Source organism: Coregonus clupeaformis, chromosome 12 (assembly GCF_020615455.1).
Source record: "Coregonus clupeaformis isolate EN_2021a chromosome 12, ASM2061545v1, whole genome shotgun sequence".
Taxonomy (NCBI): Eukaryota; Metazoa; Chordata; class Actinopteri; order Salmoniformes; family Salmonidae; genus Coregonus; species Coregonus clupeaformis.
The window spans coordinates 54829461-54847935 of NC_059203.1; the positions used below are offsets into that span (position 1 = coordinate 54829461).

At 40.9% G+C, this 18475-nt stretch overlaps 1 protein-coding gene across 3 annotated transcripts; it reads right to left on the reverse strand.

Moving 5' to 3' along the window:
- Positions 1 to 1444: 1444 nt before the first annotated feature.
- On the reverse strand, positions 1445 to 18076 carry LOC121575634. 3 transcript variants are annotated; one of them, XM_045223945.1, is made up of 10 exons: positions 17975 to 18076; positions 12238 to 12299; positions 11934 to 11975; positions 11158 to 11256; positions 10487 to 10514; positions 6621 to 7576; positions 6299 to 6466; positions 5986 to 6081; positions 4626 to 4787; positions 1445 to 1530 (listed from the first exon to the last, which is right to left on the reverse strand). In XM_045223945.1, the coding sequence occupies exons 5-10, from the start codon at positions 10497 to 10499 to the stop codon at positions 1465 to 1467; spliced, it is 1461 nt and encodes a 486-aa protein (XP_045079880.1). In that variant the 5' UTR covers positions 10500 to 10514; positions 11158 to 11256; positions 11934 to 11975; positions 12238 to 12299; positions 17975 to 18076; the 3' UTR covers positions 1445 to 1464. The 3 variants fall into 3 exon arrangements, with proteins under 3 accessions (XP_045079880.1, XP_045079879.1, XP_045079878.1); XM_045223944.1 differs by lacking the exon at positions 1445 to 1530 and adding an exon at positions 8142 to 8308 and having other exon boundaries at positions 4461 to 4787; XM_045223943.1 differs by lacking the exon at positions 1445 to 1530 and having other exon boundaries at positions 4461 to 4787; positions 11158 to 11232.
- Positions 18077 to 18475: the final 399 nt, after the last annotated feature.

Sequence of the window (18475 nt, forward strand, 5' to 3'; positions counted from 1 at the left end):
CGGGCAGGGCTGGCGACGCACACCGTAGGCTTGGTGCGTGGAGCAGGGACAGGCCGGGCTGGGCTGTCGACGCACACCGTAGGCTTGGTGCGTGGAGCAGGAACAGGCCGGGCAGGGCTGGCGACGCACACCGTAGGTTTGGTGCGTGGAGCAGGGACAGGCCGGGCTGGGCTGTCGACGCAAACCGTAGGCTTGGTGCGTGGAGCAGGAACAGGCCGGGCAGGGCTGACGAAACGCACCACAGACTTGGTGCGGGGAGCAGGAACAGGCCGGACCGGGCTGGCGACGCTCGGTGCGGGAAGCAGGAACAGGCCGGGCCGGGCTGACGACACGCACCACAGGCTCGATGCGAGGAACAGGAACAGGCCGGACCGTACTGGGGACACACACCACTGGCCCTACGCAGGGATCAGGAACGGGCCGGACCGGACTGGTAACACACCCCAGTACCTCTCGCCGTGCCTCCACACTTTCCCTCTCCTCTGTGACCAGTGGCCCCCTTAACCTGGCGGCCTCCTCTTCACACCCGCTGGACCACTCCATCGCGGCCTCCTGCTGCCCCGTCGTCCACGTCGTGAGCCCCCCCCTAAAAATTTTCTGGGGTTCTCTCCTCCCCGTGGACCAGGCCTCCCTAGCTCTCGCCAGACTCTCACTCTTCTGCTTCCAACTCCCGCTATTCAGCTCCTCAATTGGCTTGACCCAGTCGAAACTCCTACTCCACTGATCCCAGGTCCTTCCTCTCTCCTCTTCACGCTGCTTGGTCCAGTTTTGGTGGGTTCTTCTGTCACGATCGTCTGGGTAAGGAGTAGACCAATGCGCAGCGTGTTGCACGAACATGGTGATCTTTATTATCTTAGTGATAACAAAACAAAACAATAAACGACTCGTGAAGTCCACGGTGACAAAATACCGAACACGGAACAAGAACCCACAAACACAAAAGGAAAACAGACAGTTTAAATATGGCTCCCAATCAGAGACAACCAGCCAACAGCTGACACTCGTTGCCTCTGATTGGGAGTCACTCAGGCCAACATAGAAAAACACAACCTAGAACACCCAACATAGAAACAGAACACATAGAATGAACACACCCTGGCTCAACATATAGAGTCCCAGAGCCAGGGTGTGACACAACTACAATGTTTGAAACATTATTAAATAAAGACAACATTTCTGTATATTCATAACGTTTAATTAGCCATAATAAAAGAAAATAGTTGTTGTGTGTAGCCTACTGGTTAAATTGGTGTCTTTTCGCACGAATTAAGTAGCACATAAATTCGTGTCTTTTCACACAGAAACGCACGAAATCTGCTGAAATACATTATGCTACCTGTGGTTTTCTCGAGCACGGTTATATGTCAGACATTTAAACGGCGACGGATAGCGGAAAGCACACCCCGTATTGAGTCAATACTGTCATCGATTGGTAAACATAATCCTTAACGTAAATATCCCAGGTTAGTACACAACGATTTTCCTTGCATGTTTTGCTAGGTCCTGCAGGACATCACCCCCTTCATCTTCCTGGAATAAAAAAATCACACACAAACACAGACATTCTTTCAATGTTGGGAACACATTTTACATGACCATTTAAATCAAGATGGATTACGAGATGCCCAGGCTGATGCGCAAAGGCAACAATGCCGAGCGTGTGGGCGCTGTCGCACCAGTCTACCTGGCTGCCGTGCTCGAGTGCCTGACTGCTGAGATCCTGGAGTTGGCCGGAGACATTGCCCGTGCAAACAAGAAGCCTCACTTCACACTGATTAACTCTATAGTATTATCCCAGTTTACGGTCTTGCCTACACCTAGCGAACAGTTTTTTAATTGATATGAAAAATAAATATTCCATTTGATTTGGAACAGCAAGCCAGACAAAATTAAACGGGCCTATTTATAAAATGAATATCAATAGAGAGGACAGAATTGATTAAATATTTTAAGCTTGGACCTACCACTAAAAGCTTCAGTCATACAAAAGTTATACTTAAATCCGAACTGGTTCTCTAGAAATGTGTAAGACTGTCTCACCACGTTCAATAAATGGCATTTTCCCCCTTTATTCAGATTACAACCTCTCACTTTCAGTTATTTGAAATGAAATAAATTCTCAAATATCACTATATCTAAAACAAGCCATATAAAGTTGGATGCAATTTCAATTTAATCATCCAGAAACGACAAACTCAAATACACTAATAGAAAAATACATATGTCTTGATATTGTATAGCCTACTTGTTGGTATCTCAGACGACCAGAACCTTAATAATAATCACCATACTTACTTCACAAACAATAATTATACTAGCTGCCTGCACATAGCACAGACATATACACTGTAAACCCGAATAAGTAAGCAGAACTTTAAGAAAGTGAGGCAATCAGTTGCCACAGTTTTTTTGAGTTCATAAACTCAAACATTTGAGTATATCATTGCTTATATATTTGGAGTTCATGTTAAATGTAATTTTAAATTATAATTCAATTACATTTACTGATTAAGCCAACTCAAACATTTTCAGTTTATGCTACTCAGAATATTTATTCATCTTTCTCATTGCAATATCTCAAGAGAACTTAATAATTTCAAGCATGAAAATGAAACATAAATATCCTGAGTTAACTTAACATTTATTCGTTTTTTCAATCAATCTTCTGATTACCCATAACTCAAAAACATAGACTTGTTACAACTCAAAATCATTTACCACCAAACTTAAAATATTTGTGGCAACTGATTGCCTTAAAAATAATAAGTACTCTTGACTTAAAGGTCAAACAAAAAAACATCATCTATTCAGATGTTTAGTATAAACTTTTCTTGCCCAGTCTTTTAGCAAAAAAATTTGAAATAAAAAAAACAAATAAAAAATAACAATTAACAAGTCTACTTCTGGGCATTTTGTTTATACTTTAAGATGAACTATGTAATAGTAGAACATATTCAAACTCGGAAAAGCTAAAATTACATTAAGAAAATATAATTATATCAAAAATAGCTTATAAACTGTTAATACAACATTACCAGGAGGGCATCAGCAAGTCTTGGGTGGTGACCAAACATTTGTTTAGAAAGATTATTTGCCCACACCTGTGCCTTTTAGCACAAAATGAAACAATCTATTTAATAATAATAGTAATATAACAATAATAGTAATACAAATAATTAAGAATTAAAAAGAGAATTAAATAAACAATTACAAAGGCACACTTTTGGCCATCTGGTTGTAAACTTGCAGTGCAGCAATGTATAAACAAATTGCTTGTAAATTCTTCACAACTAAAACTGCTAAAATTTCAAAACGGTACATTAACATGTACAAAGGCAGTGTTTAGCCTTCCTTTGGCTATCTGGTTCAAATCTAGCAACTTCAGGGTGCACTGTATAGTTTTAGAAAATTAATTCAAACTCGAAAAGCAAAATTAACAATATCAATAAGACAATAAAAATTATTTAACCATTTCCATAACTGAATAAACATCCCATCCTCAGAAGAAAATAAAGTCCCTATAACACTGTTTCCAACTAGAAAGGTGGCTACTTTACTAAAGTAAAGTAGCCTGAAACTTTGAGGACAGTTTATTTATTTATGAAAATGTATCAATGAAGAGCTTTCCTTTCTGATAAAAATGTACTTCCCAAAGCTATATAGTACACCTTTTAAAAACAAAATGCCATAGTGTATAAATATGGAGGATATATTTATTCATAATTCAAATTGAAAGTCCAAGGAGAAAACGAAGCAAGATAAAGTTAATAGTATTATTTTACTACGCTACTAGGAAAAATCATGCCATAATTAAATGTATGATGTAAAAGCTTAAAATGGAAATACTTCAATTAAAATCTAAAATATAATTGTTTTATTTTAGCCTTTCCCCTTTATAATTTTCAATTTGACATTTTATCTTTTGAATTTTACGTTTTACATTTGACAATGACATTTTCAGATTCACCTTTTACATTTTGATTTAAGCTTTTCATTTAGAAGTGACAGGTGTCAATTTAAATGAGGAGGCATGGCCCAACGGCTGGTGGGAGGGTCTGAAACGACTTCCAGCTGACAGTTGAAGCTTTGCATTTTCAATTTGACTTTTTAAATTTAATTATGGCATGATTTTTCCTAGCAGTGTAGTAAAATAATAATATTTTTTATTTGATCTCGCTTCATTTTCCCTTTGGCCTTTCAATTTGAATTATGAATAAAAATATCCTCCATATATAAACACTTAATTCAACCCTGAATTTCAGTTTAACAACAATAAAATGTACATTAAAACGTACAAAGACAGTGTGTACTTTGTGCCATTTGGCTGAAAACCAGTTGAGTAGAGCAGCAACTTTAACATAAACAGTTGAACAGTATTCAACATGGACCTGACATGACATATTCTCATTATGGACTATGCTCTAACAGAGTGAGCCATCAGAATCCACCACTCCTTTTTAGATCTTCAGTTACACATACAACATCAGCTCATTTTTAAGAGTCTGCAGCTTGGGTGACAGTTTAGAGTCATCAAGACCAAGTAAGATTTTCTGTGTGAACTCAAAAGTGTTTGTCAGTCCCTTGGGATAGATGAGATGTAGTGCATAAATCAGGCCGAACATTACCAGGAAGGCATCAGCAAGCCTGGGGAGATTGACAACCACATCACCCTCTAGGACGACAGAGACTCTCACTGGGTGGTAGTGAACTTGGCTTGTGGCATCATCACTGACTGTTGTAAGGAGGACCACTGATGCATCCCACAGGTCTGGCTCATCCATATCATCCTTTAAAAATGAAAGGGAGAACATATACTAATCACATTTACTGAAACTATGGCTGTGGCAATTTTGATTACAGTTGGATGTAGGGGGTGGAACGGTACATGTATTTGTATTGAACCGAAATGGTACGGGCGTCTCGGTACGGTACATGAATTTACACGGAGAATACACAGTATAAAAATAAATAAAACTTGAGTGCAAATTAATTAATGTAATGCGGAACTACTGTTAGACAAGCGGTTCTTTAGGGACACCTAATCTGTAGCCCTGCCCTTAGCTCTGAAGCTCCCGAGCCCCGCCTACATGTCGAGTCAGTCAGTCCAGTCCAAATGAAGAGTCCACATGAAGCGAACTAGTCCCTTCCAAATACAACCAAACACGGACGTAGCTGTATCCCTTCTAGCCTCGACCACAAATGGCCTCCAGGCCCGTTTGATTCGCTGTTTGCTCCGGTATTAGCTGTTAGCTCCGCCGTTAGCTTCGCCATTAGCGTGTGAAGCTAACACCAAAACTCGTCAACTGCTCTGTGTAACCAAAGCTGCTCTTTTAACATCCCTGCTCTGTGCATTCACATATGAGAGCAGCGCTTGTCTCCCATATCACACTACTAGCTGATTGTCTTATTTTGTTTACAAGTTACAGATGGAGTCTGGAGATGATGCAGGGTACTTCTTGTTTACTGTTTACATCTTACTTTATACACTTCAAGCTGTTACAGCTAGCTCAGTGGACAGCCTGAGACATGCACAATAAAAAAATGTGCCTTCTGCATTTTTGTTTTGCTTTCCCCTCCATTGTACCAAACCGAACCGTGATGTCTGAACCGAGGTATGAACCGAACCGTGACTTCTGTGTACTGTTCCACCCCTAGTTGGATGTCATATAAATAACAATAAATACACAAGTCTGAAAGACTCCTGTTCATTCTGCTGCGTTGTGCTCTCGTTGCTGAGAAAGTGAGATTACTTTTATGTGTTCCACTGTGAGGCTAATGACGGCTACTTGATTTTCTTTGCAGTTTATTTTTTTGATGCTGTAATGGGCTCAAAATGACACTTCACACTTATAAACATATTGCCAGAGGTTTGTAGTTGAAACACTGGTACATATACAGAAATTCTAGTGTGTTGGAAATGAAATGAAGATATGAATTTGTTAATTTACAGTACAATAGGCCTGATATCTCTTTACTGGGACTTACCACACATGTTCTGAAAAATCCAGAGACTTCCTCTAGTAGATAATCAGGAAGGGCATGGAGAACAGTGGTACGCCTTGTGTGGACATCATGTAATTCCTAAGAAGATTAAAATAGTGTTGTGACAAGTTTACTTATCAAACCCAATGACAAACAGTCCCAACTAATTATTAATTAATTAATTAATTAATTGCCAATATCTGCACATAAATCCACTAATAACCTGCTGACTAATGCTTCAAATAAGCTTTTTAATTCCACAATTGCACCAAACTCCCAACATTACACTAAGACTACCTGTGAAATGTATAATCACCTGTGTATCATGGACTTTGAAAATGTTTGCCAAAGCATCTGCAGTCTTTTCAGTTTTGGAAGCTTTCTGTCTAAATAAGGCCATCAAACGAGGAGTGTGGCGATCAAGCTCGGCATAGAAAGTGTTAGGTAGGTTCTGGTTAGTTATCCGTTGGAACTCTGCATATACCTCCATTGAGGAAAGGACAGTAACAGCAATTATTTATTTTAGGATGAATGAAATTAGGCAACATTACACACAATGTGACATACAGTAGCAAAGATAAAAACAGAAAAAATAACCTAAAAAATGAATTTATTTATTAAATTGATGATGATTTTACCTCAGACTGCATATGAAGAGCAGGCCAGAGGTCCATTAGCTCTTTCACCGGTGGGCAGGACATTACAATAGTCTGTCGTCGCAAGGCAAACGTGTTCTGCATCATCTTACTAATAAGGGGTAGGTTTCTCTCAGTCTTCTTTACTTCCTCAACAATAGCCTGCCTCAAAAGGTCAAGGCTTGAGGGATCCTCTCCTTGAGGAAAGTTAGGCAGAAAGTTGACCTCTGCACACTTAGGCCTTTTGATGTTGGAGTGTGAAGGTTCTTTCTCAGGGTTTTTTCGGTTTCTTTTCCCAGCATTTACAGCGACCTCCTGACATCCAGCCCTTCTCATCTTGGTCCTGTAATTGCCCATTTTAAACTTGATGCTGTTCTTCCAGCCATTCCATCCATTGTCAGATCCTGCTTCTTTTAAACAGGGGTGTTTCCTCACAAGAGCTTCAGCCACCATTGCTATCTCTTTATCACTGGGGTAAGCCTTAAAACCATATATGGTAGATGCCAGTTTGTCAAAAATATTGTGCTTTTGGTCCCTTGACAACTGAAGAGGTCTCTCATTCTTTTCAAATTCAGCATTCCCATCTCTAAGTGTCAGCTCAACGTCAAATGCAAATGTGGGAATTTGTAAAGGACCTGGAGGCCATCTGCTCAGACGTTCTGGGGATGACACATCTGAAAGGGTATCAGTTGATGCAAGAGAACTGGAATCCTGTCCAACTGAAATATGAACACAGGCTTTTTGTGGTAACTCCTCGATGTCAACAAGGCAAGTGAGTTTTCCATCAAAGTCTGGATCTTTGTATTGCAAACTGAAGTCACAGTCCAATTCCAGTTGTTCTTTTAAAATCTCAATCACTGCATCAACAGATGCTGGACGGGAGCTGAGTTTTAATTGTCTAACACGGTCTGCCTCGATGACACGAAGGATCATGTTTTGTGGGGCTTCAGCTGCCATCACTTTAATAAAAGAAGAGATTTGGAGGTTAAAAACACATCAGCACACAGACATTATAGTGCATTTATAAGGCTTTCTAAATGTTTATAATCATTAATGACAACCTCCAACTTGTTCAGCATTCATAATGCTTTATACCTCCATGCCAAAGTGACAGTGTTTGAAAGAAAAATCTGAGACCTGGGTTCCACAGTACATTATAACTACCATAACATTAGCCAGATATATTTGTGCTTTTAATGCATTATAGACATGTTCTTTAGAATGTGTTACCAAAGAGTGCAATTCCAAAATGCAGGTCATGTATGTTGATTAGGGCTGTCCCGATTACCATATTTAGACAATCGATTATTCGTGGACATAAAATCGATCTTAATCTAATCTTTGACGGGGGGGGGGGGGCCCTGGCGGACATAATGAATGTATGGCAAAACAAACACTGCATGTCTCCAAAACTTATCAGGCAGGTTTGTTGTTTGCAGGTTTGTTGATTTATATAATGATTGATTATATTGAGCACATTTTCCAATAAATGAACAATTAATGATTTTATGAAGAATTACTTACCATAGAGTGGTCTTAATTTTGTCTCACTTGTATGAACCTCTTGGGAGTCAATAGCAGCAAGCCATCAATCTTGTATGCAGAGAGTGGGATTGTATCATTGAAGTCAGATTGCAGGTGGATAGACAGGCTTCCCTGTATGGCTGACAGCTCATAGGATCGAAGATGCTCTACATACCAGGAGTCATAATCACAACAGAGAAAATAAACATTGAAAATAAACATTGACAGTCCCCCACTGATTCCAACTGACACAAACATGCCACTGGTATAGTCTGTGCCATCAATGGTCACCTTTGATGTACGATAGACAGTGTCACTAGTTGTTTGTCCTCTAATGTGAGCCTGAGCTACTTCTGGTAGAGCTGAAACCAAAACAGAGTCAACCCTGGATGTTTGCGTTTTTGGTTTGAAAAACTATGGTGAACCAAGGTGATATGCCATCATGTGTTGGTGTCTGATTGCCAGTGTCTTCAAGACATTTTTGAAGTTTTGAGCATCATGCACCACTCTCTTGAAGAAGCGATGTTTAGCTTCAAATCGCATGGTCCAAACATGCACCAGGGGCCCAAAACACTTAACTAAGGTGGGGTAATGCTCCACATAGTGATGTTTAGGACGAAGCCTAAACTCAGGGAAAGCCTCTTGTATGATCTGTCTGTGGTCACTGATTTTGCAAACAAAATAGTCCAATGTTTCATCAGAAAATGATGGGCACAATGCTAATTCCATCAACTCTTTATAATAATAAGCCATTTAGCAGACGCTTTTATCCAAAGCGACTTACAGTCATGCGTGCATACATTTTTTTTTTGTGTATGGGTGGTCCCGGGGATCGAACCCACTACCTTAGCGTTACAAGCGCCGTGCTCTACCAGCTGAGCTACAGAGGACCACACTTTCAAGTCCATCAAAACCTCCCATGCAACATTACCCTCTGGTACTTTACTGCCTACAAGTAACGGAAGTAGTCTGAGCAGCGTGGCATTTTCATGCCCGTTGCCTCCAATTGTTTTCCGGGTCATGAATGTTTTGGGAACTGGATGAGGTTTATTTACTTTATCAGTGTGCTGATATGGGAATGATGTGATCCTTTGGTTCAAATACTCTAAAGTGAAGTGCTTAAGCCGAATCATTTCTCTAATGCAAAGTGCAAGTTCAACTGGAACGATTCCTTCCAAAAGATTGTGTAGTAGATCTGGAGGAAAACCTGTGATAGGGTGGAAGTGCTCAAGTGACTGATGTGCCGAGAGGGTTAGTGATTTCAAGATCATCAATATATAGCTGTATTGCCAGGTGTAGATCTTCTGTTGAGAGTAACTCATTTTCCTGGAAATGAGAGCCATCACGATATGACACATAATAACCAGGCTCAGTGCTTGGTTCTCTGATCTTGCTCAGGATATCTGTGTTTTTAAACAGCTCCTGAATCATTTGAAGGATTGGAACATACATGATGGTATGACCAGGTGCTTCTAAATGGTACTCTACTGGCATTACCAATGGATAGTTGTGCTCTATAAATGTCTTCCTTTGCTTATAAGAGGACAACTCTGCACCTTTGGAGGTTGCACTAAATACAACAGAGTCCATGACAGCACTGACAACTTCATTGAGTGTGGAATCTGTGATATTGTGACCATGTCTCTGCAATATATCATTAATTGCATCCTTGATCAATGGCTGAGATAAAGAGAAGATCTGATTCAAGTGATCAACTATTTCTTGTGAAGCTGTGTTTGACACATGAAGGATAGCCTGCATCTTTAGAAATAAAGATGCTGCATTAAGTTTGAGCTGATTTTTTAGTTTTGAAGTATCACACTGCTCATCATCCTGAATTTCTGTGCTCTGAACTGGACACTCTTCATCCACATCAATAGTGACGTTAGAGTTGGTGGCTTGGAGATTCTGAGTATGTTCATAGACAATGTCACTACCAAAGTCTGACGCAAGACTCGCTTGATGCACTCTACTTTTATGGGAATTAAAAGAAGCGTATACATTTGTGCTATAGTTACAACCTTTGTATGGGCATACCACTGTCTAATGCTTTTTTAAGTGTGTTCTTATGTGACAGAGGAGTACAGACTCAGAAAAAGGTTGCTGAAATGTGCATAAAGGACACTTGAAAGTCACAAGTTCCTGAATCTCCTTTGCATTGCTGTTATGTTCTTGAGTATGATATCTTGACAGATGAGTACTCAGTGCACTAAGTGTCTGAAATGTGCACATGCAATCATCATGGAGGCATGGGAGCGGGCTCATTTTTGAAAAGTGGCTGTGCTGCAGTCTGCAGTGTTTAAATAAATATTTTCTAGTGGTAAAAGAAGCTGAACACAACTTACAGTGCCAAGTCATATTTGTTGCAGCAACCTGAAAACACACAAAAAAATATTATTTTACAGGACACCTGTCATGAAGTTTAAACCTCCATCAGAACTATCAAAAACTGCAGTCATATTCCTCATACTAAAAGTGTACAACAATATAGCTACACCAACATTGATTAAAACAAAGTAGATGTGTAAAATGCCTGTTAGACTATTCAAAACATTTTATTACACAAATAAGTCAAAGTTAGGTAACATTGGGCTGGTAGCATCCATAAATTCTTATCGTAGCAATAACAAAAATATTAATACAAAAAAAGTAACCAGCTAATTCAACTTGCAGAGAATAGCTTTCAGTTAGCCTAAGTCACAACACGTGGAGTTAGCTTCTGCTTTCACTCACAACACTGACACAGCTCCAGCACAGATTTCGAGTTTTTATTGAGCAGTACATGATACCTTACTATCCACCGCTGCACGTTGGGCTCAACCAGTTTTTTACAACTACATTAGCCTAGCCATGTAGCCTATACAGCTAGCTAACTGGCGGGATGACTTTGCATGTTAGCTTGCTAACCTAACAGATAACCGTTTTACATTGCTAACGTGACTCACTTTGTCCGTCTTACAAACACGTTGAACCTCCAGAAACAAACATTCAAGCAAGTTTTATGTTGACTACTTACATTCACAACTCATTTGTGCAGAGCTGAGTGTTACCCTCCGGTCTCCTGCTCTTCTCCTCGGCTCCGGTCTGCTGCCTGAAGAGGAAGTGCACGCAAATACTACAAAATAAAATATGTGAGCGCATCTTTGTAATTCATTAACTAGCCAACCTTGTAACAAGCAAACTATTAACAATTAATTATTTATAAACGTATATACACGTGTGTGTGTGTGTGTGTGTGTGTGTGATATTTTATATATATATATATACAAATCTATCTGATGCAATTGATTTATTCTCAATTCGTTCTTGATTTGATTTATTTGTTCTTTCAAAATAAGACATAAATTCATGTTTAATCCATATAGTTTTAAGTAAAAAAAAAAAATGTTAAGTAGCAGTTACATAAAAATGAAAAATGTTCATATTATTATTATTATTATTATTATTATTATTATAAGTTCAAGAAAATTGAAGAAAATTGCTACTGGCACTCAACATTTTTAAGTAAGTACAACTTTTAAGAACATTTTAAGTTTACACTACGTATTACAATTAATTATTTAGAACATTCGGGTTTACAGTGTAGTAGACTACTGACACTCACTCGTATGGAATGGGTATGGGGACTACATTATGCTACCTGTGGCTTTCTCATGCACGGTTATACGTCAGACATTTAAACGGCTAGGGATAGCGGAAAGTAAACCCTGTATTGAGTCAATACTGACATCTATTGGTAAACATAATCCTTAACATAAATATCCCAAGTTAGTACACAACGATTTTCCTTACATGTTGTGCTAGGTCCTGCAGGACATCACCCCCTTCATCTTCCTGTAAAAAAAAAAACACAAACACAAACATTCTTTCAATGTTGGGAACAAATGTTACATGAACATTTAAATCAAGCTGGATTACAAGATGCCCTTATTTTTTTTAAATCAGAATGTAGTGAACAGGCTGATGCGCAAAGGCAACTACGCTGAGCGTGTGGGCGCTGTCGAACCAGTCTACCTGGCCGCCGTGCTTGAATACCTGACTGCCCGAGATCCTGGAGTTGGCCGGAGACACTGCCTGTGCAAACAAGAAGACTCACATCATCCCCTGTCACCTGCAGCTGGCCTTCCGTAACGACGAGGACCCAACATCCGGGCGGTGCTACTCCCCAAGAAGACAGAGAATGCCGTCAAAGCCAAGTAAATTCGCTACTGCGGCTTCAACTTGACTACTCAACCCCCAAAGGCTATTTTAAGTGCCAACCAATTGAGTGGGTGTATACACAAAGAACCAGACACCTGGATAGTTCCTGTTGAGGTTCCCCCCGGAAGAGAAATTGTTTCTGACTGCAACAGTGAGTCCTACAACATCTTAATTATATCAACCCCCTCTCCACTAAGCACCCCAGTTATTTTAGGGACACATATCACTTCTTAGAAAATATCAAACACATAGCTGTTCCCTCCCAAACATATACACATATATACAGTATCTCACAAAAGTGAGTACACCCCTCACATTTTTGTAAATATTTGAGTATATCTTTTCATGTGACAACACTGAAGAAATGACACTTTGCTACATTGTAGAGTAGTGAATGTACAGCTTGTATAACAGTGTACATTTGCTGTCCCCTCAAAATAACTCAACACACAGCCATTAATGTCTAAACCGCTGGCAACAAAAGTGAGTACACCCCTAAGTGAAAATGTTCACTCGTTAGTGTTACAAGGTCTCAGGTGTGAATGGGGAGCAGGTGTGTTAAAATTTGGTGTCATCGCTCTCACACTCCCTCATACTGGTCACTGGAAGTTCAACATGGCACCTCATGGCAAAGAACTCTGAGGATCTGAAAAAAAAGAATTGTTGCTCTACATAAAGATGGCCTGGGCTATAAGAAGATTGCCAAGACCCTGAAACTGAGCTGCAGCACGGTGGCCAAGACCATACAGCGGTTTAACAGGACAGGTTCCACTCAGAACAGGCCTCACCATGGTCGACCAAAGAAGTTGAGTGAACGTGCTCAGCGTCATATCCAGAGGTTGTCTTTGGGAAATAGACGTATGAGTGCTGCCAGCATTGCTGCAGCGGTTGAAGGGGTGGGGGGTCAGCCTGTCAGTGCTCAGACCATACACTGCACCAAATTGGTCTGCATGGCTGTCGTCCCAGAAGGAAGCCTCTTCTAAAGATGATGCACAAGAAAGACCGCAAACAGTTTGCTGAAGACAAGCAGACTAAGGACATGGATTACTGGAACCATGTCCTGTGGTCTGATGTGACCAAGATAAACTTATTTGGTTCAGATGGTGTCAAGCATGTGTGGCGGCAACCAGGTGAGGAGTACAAAGACAAGTGTCTTGCCTACAGTCAAACATGGTGGTGGGAGTGTCATGGTCTGGGGCTGCATGAGTGCTGCCGGCACTGGGGAGCTACAGTTCATTGAGGGAACCATTAATTCCAACATGTACTGTGACATACTGAAGCAGAGCATGATCCCCTCCCTTCGGAGACATAGCCGCAGGAAAGTATTCCAACATGATGACGACCCCAAACACACCTCCAAGACGACCACTGCCTTGCTAAAGAAGCTGAGGGTAAAGGTGATGGACTGGCCAAGCATGTCTCCAGACCTAAACCCTATTGAGTATCTGTGGGGCATCCTCAAACGGAAGGTGAAGGAGTGCAAGGTCTCTAACATCCACCAGCTCCGTGATGTCGTCATGGCGGAGTGGAAGAGGACTCCAGTGGCAACCTGTGAAGCTCTGGTGAACTACATGCCCAAGAGGGTTAAGGCAGTGCTGGAAAATGATGGTGGCCACACAAAATATTGACACTTTGGGCCCAATTTGGACATTTTCACTTAGGGGTGTACTCACTTTTGTGAGATACTGTGTGTGTGTGTGTGTGTGTGTGTGTGTGTATATATATATATATATATATATATACACATACATACATACATACATACATACATACATACATACATACATACATACAGTGGGGGAAAAAAGTATTTAGTCAGCCACCAATTGTGCAAGTTCTCCCACTTAAAAAGATGAGAGAGGCCTGTAATTTTCATCATAGGTACAGGTCAACTATGACAGACAAATTGAGAAGAAAAAATTCCAGAAAATCACATTGTAGGATTTTTAATGAATTTATTTTGCAAATTATGGTGGAAATAATTATTTGGTCACTTACAAACAAGATTTCTGGCTCTCACAGACCTGTAACTTCTTCTTTAAGAGGCTCCTCTGTCCTCCACTCGTTACCTGTATTAATGGCACCTGTTTGAACTTGTTATCAGTATAAAAGACACCTGTCCACAACCTCAAACAGTCACACTCCAAACTCCACTATGGCCAAGACCAAAGAGCTGTCAAAGGACACCAGAAACAAAATTGTAGACCTGCACCAGGCTGGGAAGACTGAATCTGCAATAGGTAAGCAGCTTGGTTTGAAGAAATCAACTGTGGGAGCAATTATTAGGAAATGAAAGACATACAAGACCACTGATAATCTCCCTCGATCTGGGGCTCCACGCAAGATCTCACCCCGTGGGGTCAAAATTATCACAAGAACGGTGAGCAAAAATCCCAGAACCACACGGGGGGACCTAGTGAATGACCTGCAGAGAGCTGGGACCAAAGTAACAAAGCCTACCATCAGTAACACTTTACGCCGCCAGGGACTCAAATCCTGCAGTGCCAGACGTGTCCCCCTGCTTAAGCCAGTACATGTCCAGGCCCGTCTGAAGTTTGCTAGAGTGCATTTGGATGATCCAGAAGAGGATTGGGAGAATGTCATATGGTCAGATGAAACCAAAATATAACTTTTTGGTAAAAACTCAACTCGTCGTGTTTGGAGGACAAAGAATGCTGAGTTGCATTCAAAGAACACCATACCTACTGTGAAGCATGGGGGTGGAAACATCATGCTTTGGGGCTGTTTTTCTGCAAAAGGACCAGGACGACTGATCCGTGTAAAGGAAAGAATGAATGGGGCCATGTATCGTGAGATTTTGAGTGAAAACCTCCTTCCATCAGCAAGGGCATTGAAGATGAAACGTGGCTGGGTCTTTCAGCATGACAATGATCCCAAACACACCGCCCGGGCAACGAAGGAGTGGCTTCGTAAGAAGCATTTCAAGGTCCTGGAGTGGCCTAGCCAGTCTCCAGATCTCAACCCCATAGAAAATCTTTGGAGGGAGTTGAAAGTCTGTGTTGCCCAGCGACAGCCCCAAAACATCACTGCTCTAGAGGAGATCCTCATGGAGGAATGGGCCAAAATACCAGCAACAGTGTGTGAAAACCTTGTGAAGACTTACAGAAAACGTTTGACCTGTGTCATTGCCAACAAAGGGTATATAACAAAGTATTGAGTAACTTTTGTTATTGACCAAATACTTATTTTCCACCATAATTTGCAAATAAATTCATTAAAAATCCTACAATGTGTTTTCTGGATTTTTTTCTCATTTTCTCTGTCATAGTTGACCTATGATGAAAATTACAGGCCTCTCATCTTTTTAAGTGAGAGAACTTGCACAATTGGTGGCTGACTAAATACTTTTTTCCCCCCACTGTAGGTACACGTCAACTATGACAGACAAATTGAGAATTTCTTTTCCAGAAAATCACATTGTAGGATTTTTTATGAATTTATTTGCAAATTATGGTGGAAAATAAGTATTTGGTCAATAACAAAAGTTACTCAATACTTTGTTGTATACCCTTTGTTGGCAATGACACAGGTCAAACGTTTTCTGTAAGTCTTCACAAGGTTTTCACACACTGTTGCTGGTATTTTAGCCCATTCCTCCATGCAGATCTCCTCTAGAGCAGTGATGTTTTGGGGCTGTCGCTGGGCAACACAGACTTTCAACTCCCTCCAAAGATTTTCTATGGGGTTCAGGTCTGGAGACTGGCTAGGCCACTCCAGGACCTTGAAATGCTTCTTACGAAGCCACTCCGTTGCCCGGGCTGTGTGTTTCGGGTCGTTGTCATGCTGGAAGAACCAGCCACGACCCATCTTCAATGCTCTTACTGAGGGAAGGAGGTTGTTGGCCAAGATCTCGCGATACATGGCCCCATCCATCCTCCCCTCAATACGGTGCAGTCGTCCTGTCCCCTTTGCAGAAAAGCATCCCCAAAGAATGATGTTTCCACCTCCATGCTTCACGGTTGGGATGGTGTTCTTGGGGTTGTACTCATCCTTCTTCCTCCAAACACGGCGAGTCGAGTTTAGACCAAAAAGCTCTATTTTTGTCTCATCAGACCACATGACCTTCTCCCATTCCTCCTCTGGATCATCCAGATGGTCATTGGCAAACTTCAGACGGTCCTGGACATGCGCTGGCTTGAGCAGGGGGACCTTGCGTGCGCTGCAGGATTTTAATCCATGACGGCATAGTGTGTTACTAATGGTTTTCTTTGAGACTGTGGTCCCAGCTCTTTTCAGGTCATTGATCAGGTGCTGCCGTGTAGTTCTGGGCTGATCCCTCACCATCCTCATGATCATTGATGCCCCACGAGGTGAGATCTTGCATGGAGCCCCAGACCGAGGGTGATTGACCGTCATCTTGAACTTCTTCCATTTTCTAATAATTGCGCCAACAGTTGTTGCCTTCTCACCAAGCTGTTTGCCTATTGTCCTGTAGCCCATCCCAGTCTTGTGCAGGTCTACAATTTTATCCCTGATGTCCTTACACAGCTCTCTGGTCTTGGCCATTGTGGAGAGGTTGGAGTCTCTTTGATTGAGTGTGTGGACAGGTGTCTTTTATACAGGTAACGAGTTCAAACAGGTGCAGTTAATACAGGTAATGAGTGGAGAACAGGAGGGCTTCTTAAGGAAATACTAACAGGTCTGTGAGAGACGGAATTCTTACTGGTTGGTAGGTGATCAAATACTTATGTCATGCAATAAAATGCAAATTAATTACTTAAAAATCACACAATGTGATTTTCTGGATTTTTGTTTTAGATTCCGTCTCTCACAGTTGAAGTGTACCTATGATAGAAATTACAGACCTTTACATGGGCGGCAGGTAGCTTAGTGGGTAAGAGCGTTGTGCCAGTAACCGAAAGGTCGCTGGTTCTAATCCCCGAGCCGACTAGGTGAAAAATCTGTCGATGTGCCCCTGAGCAAGGCACTTAACCCTAATTGCTCCTGTAAGTCGCTCTGGATAAGAGCGTCTGCTAAATGACAAAAAAACTACAAAAAAAAAAAAAAACATGCTTTGTAAGTAGGAAAACCTGCAAAATCGGCAGTGTATCAAATACTTGTTCTCCCCACTGTATATATATATATATATATATCTTTTTTTTTGCGAGAAGAATAACATATGGGGGATTGGAAGTGATGCAGACAATTACATTGATGGAAGTTACTATCTGAAATATTAAAGCTGATCTACCCCCTAACAAAAACAAAAAAACATGAGTTTCATTTAATTCAGGCTGATTCGATGTTAGCTAGCTACGTTAACGTTACCTGACGCTATTGTCCCTGCTCCCCCTTTCTCTTTCGCTGCTGTGGCTGGAAATATTTCAATAAACTAATCCAAAACAGACATCAAATCGAAGACGGATACATGTAGCCATCTTGCTTGCACTTGATACAGTTCCAAACAAACTAAGTTAGCTAGCTAACTTGCTGGACTTGTAACGTTAGTTAACCATGTTTCTATCATCAGCGTACTTGTGGATATTGGATAGCTAATTGCCGTTACAATTGTGGCAGCAATATTATAGATCTAAATTATGTTAGTAGAGTTTTTAGGTCATAGCTAGCTTATATAGTTAACTAGCCAACGTTAGTCAAACAAGCTAACATACCTTTCTTGCAGTTTCTCAGGCAGGTACACTGACGTGATTCAAGTGAATTGTGTTTCCCATGGCAGAGCGTCTATCTCGAGCACTGGTCATTCAAGTGCTGTGTTTCCTGAGTAGCAAGCTGCCGGACTTCTTCTTCTTCAATGAGGTTTAACGACATTTAGCATCCAATTTGTTGCATTACCGCCACCTACTAAACTGGAGTACAACTCCCTCATATTTTGCTTGAAAAATTAAATTAAATAAAGAAATACCATACCATCTAACACTACTCTCACAAATTCAAAATTATTATTAATAATTAACACCACCCTTCTCCACTATTTATATATATTCATTCCTACCTCATGCCCTCAACCTGAAATTATGGGACATCACCACTTTACACTACCTGTAACTCTTCTGATATCAAATCTCGCACACCCAAATACCTCTCTGCAGCTGCCACCACAACCTCCATTTTCTTTGACTTACGTTCCTTCCCTGCAGTACAATTAATAGCCA

Bases quoted from the DNA above. Each gene is read 5' to 3' on its own strand.
- LOC121575634 (XM_045223943.1), bottom strand. The intron at 6,467-6,620 runs GTAAAATCATCA...TCCTCAATGGAG, and splicing joins CTCTTCATATGCAGTCTGAG to GTATATGCAGAGTTCCAACG. The intron at 4,788-5,985 runs GTAAGTCCCAGT...TCATTTTTAAAG, and splicing joins GATTTTTCAGAACATGTGTG to GATGATATGGATGAGCCAGA.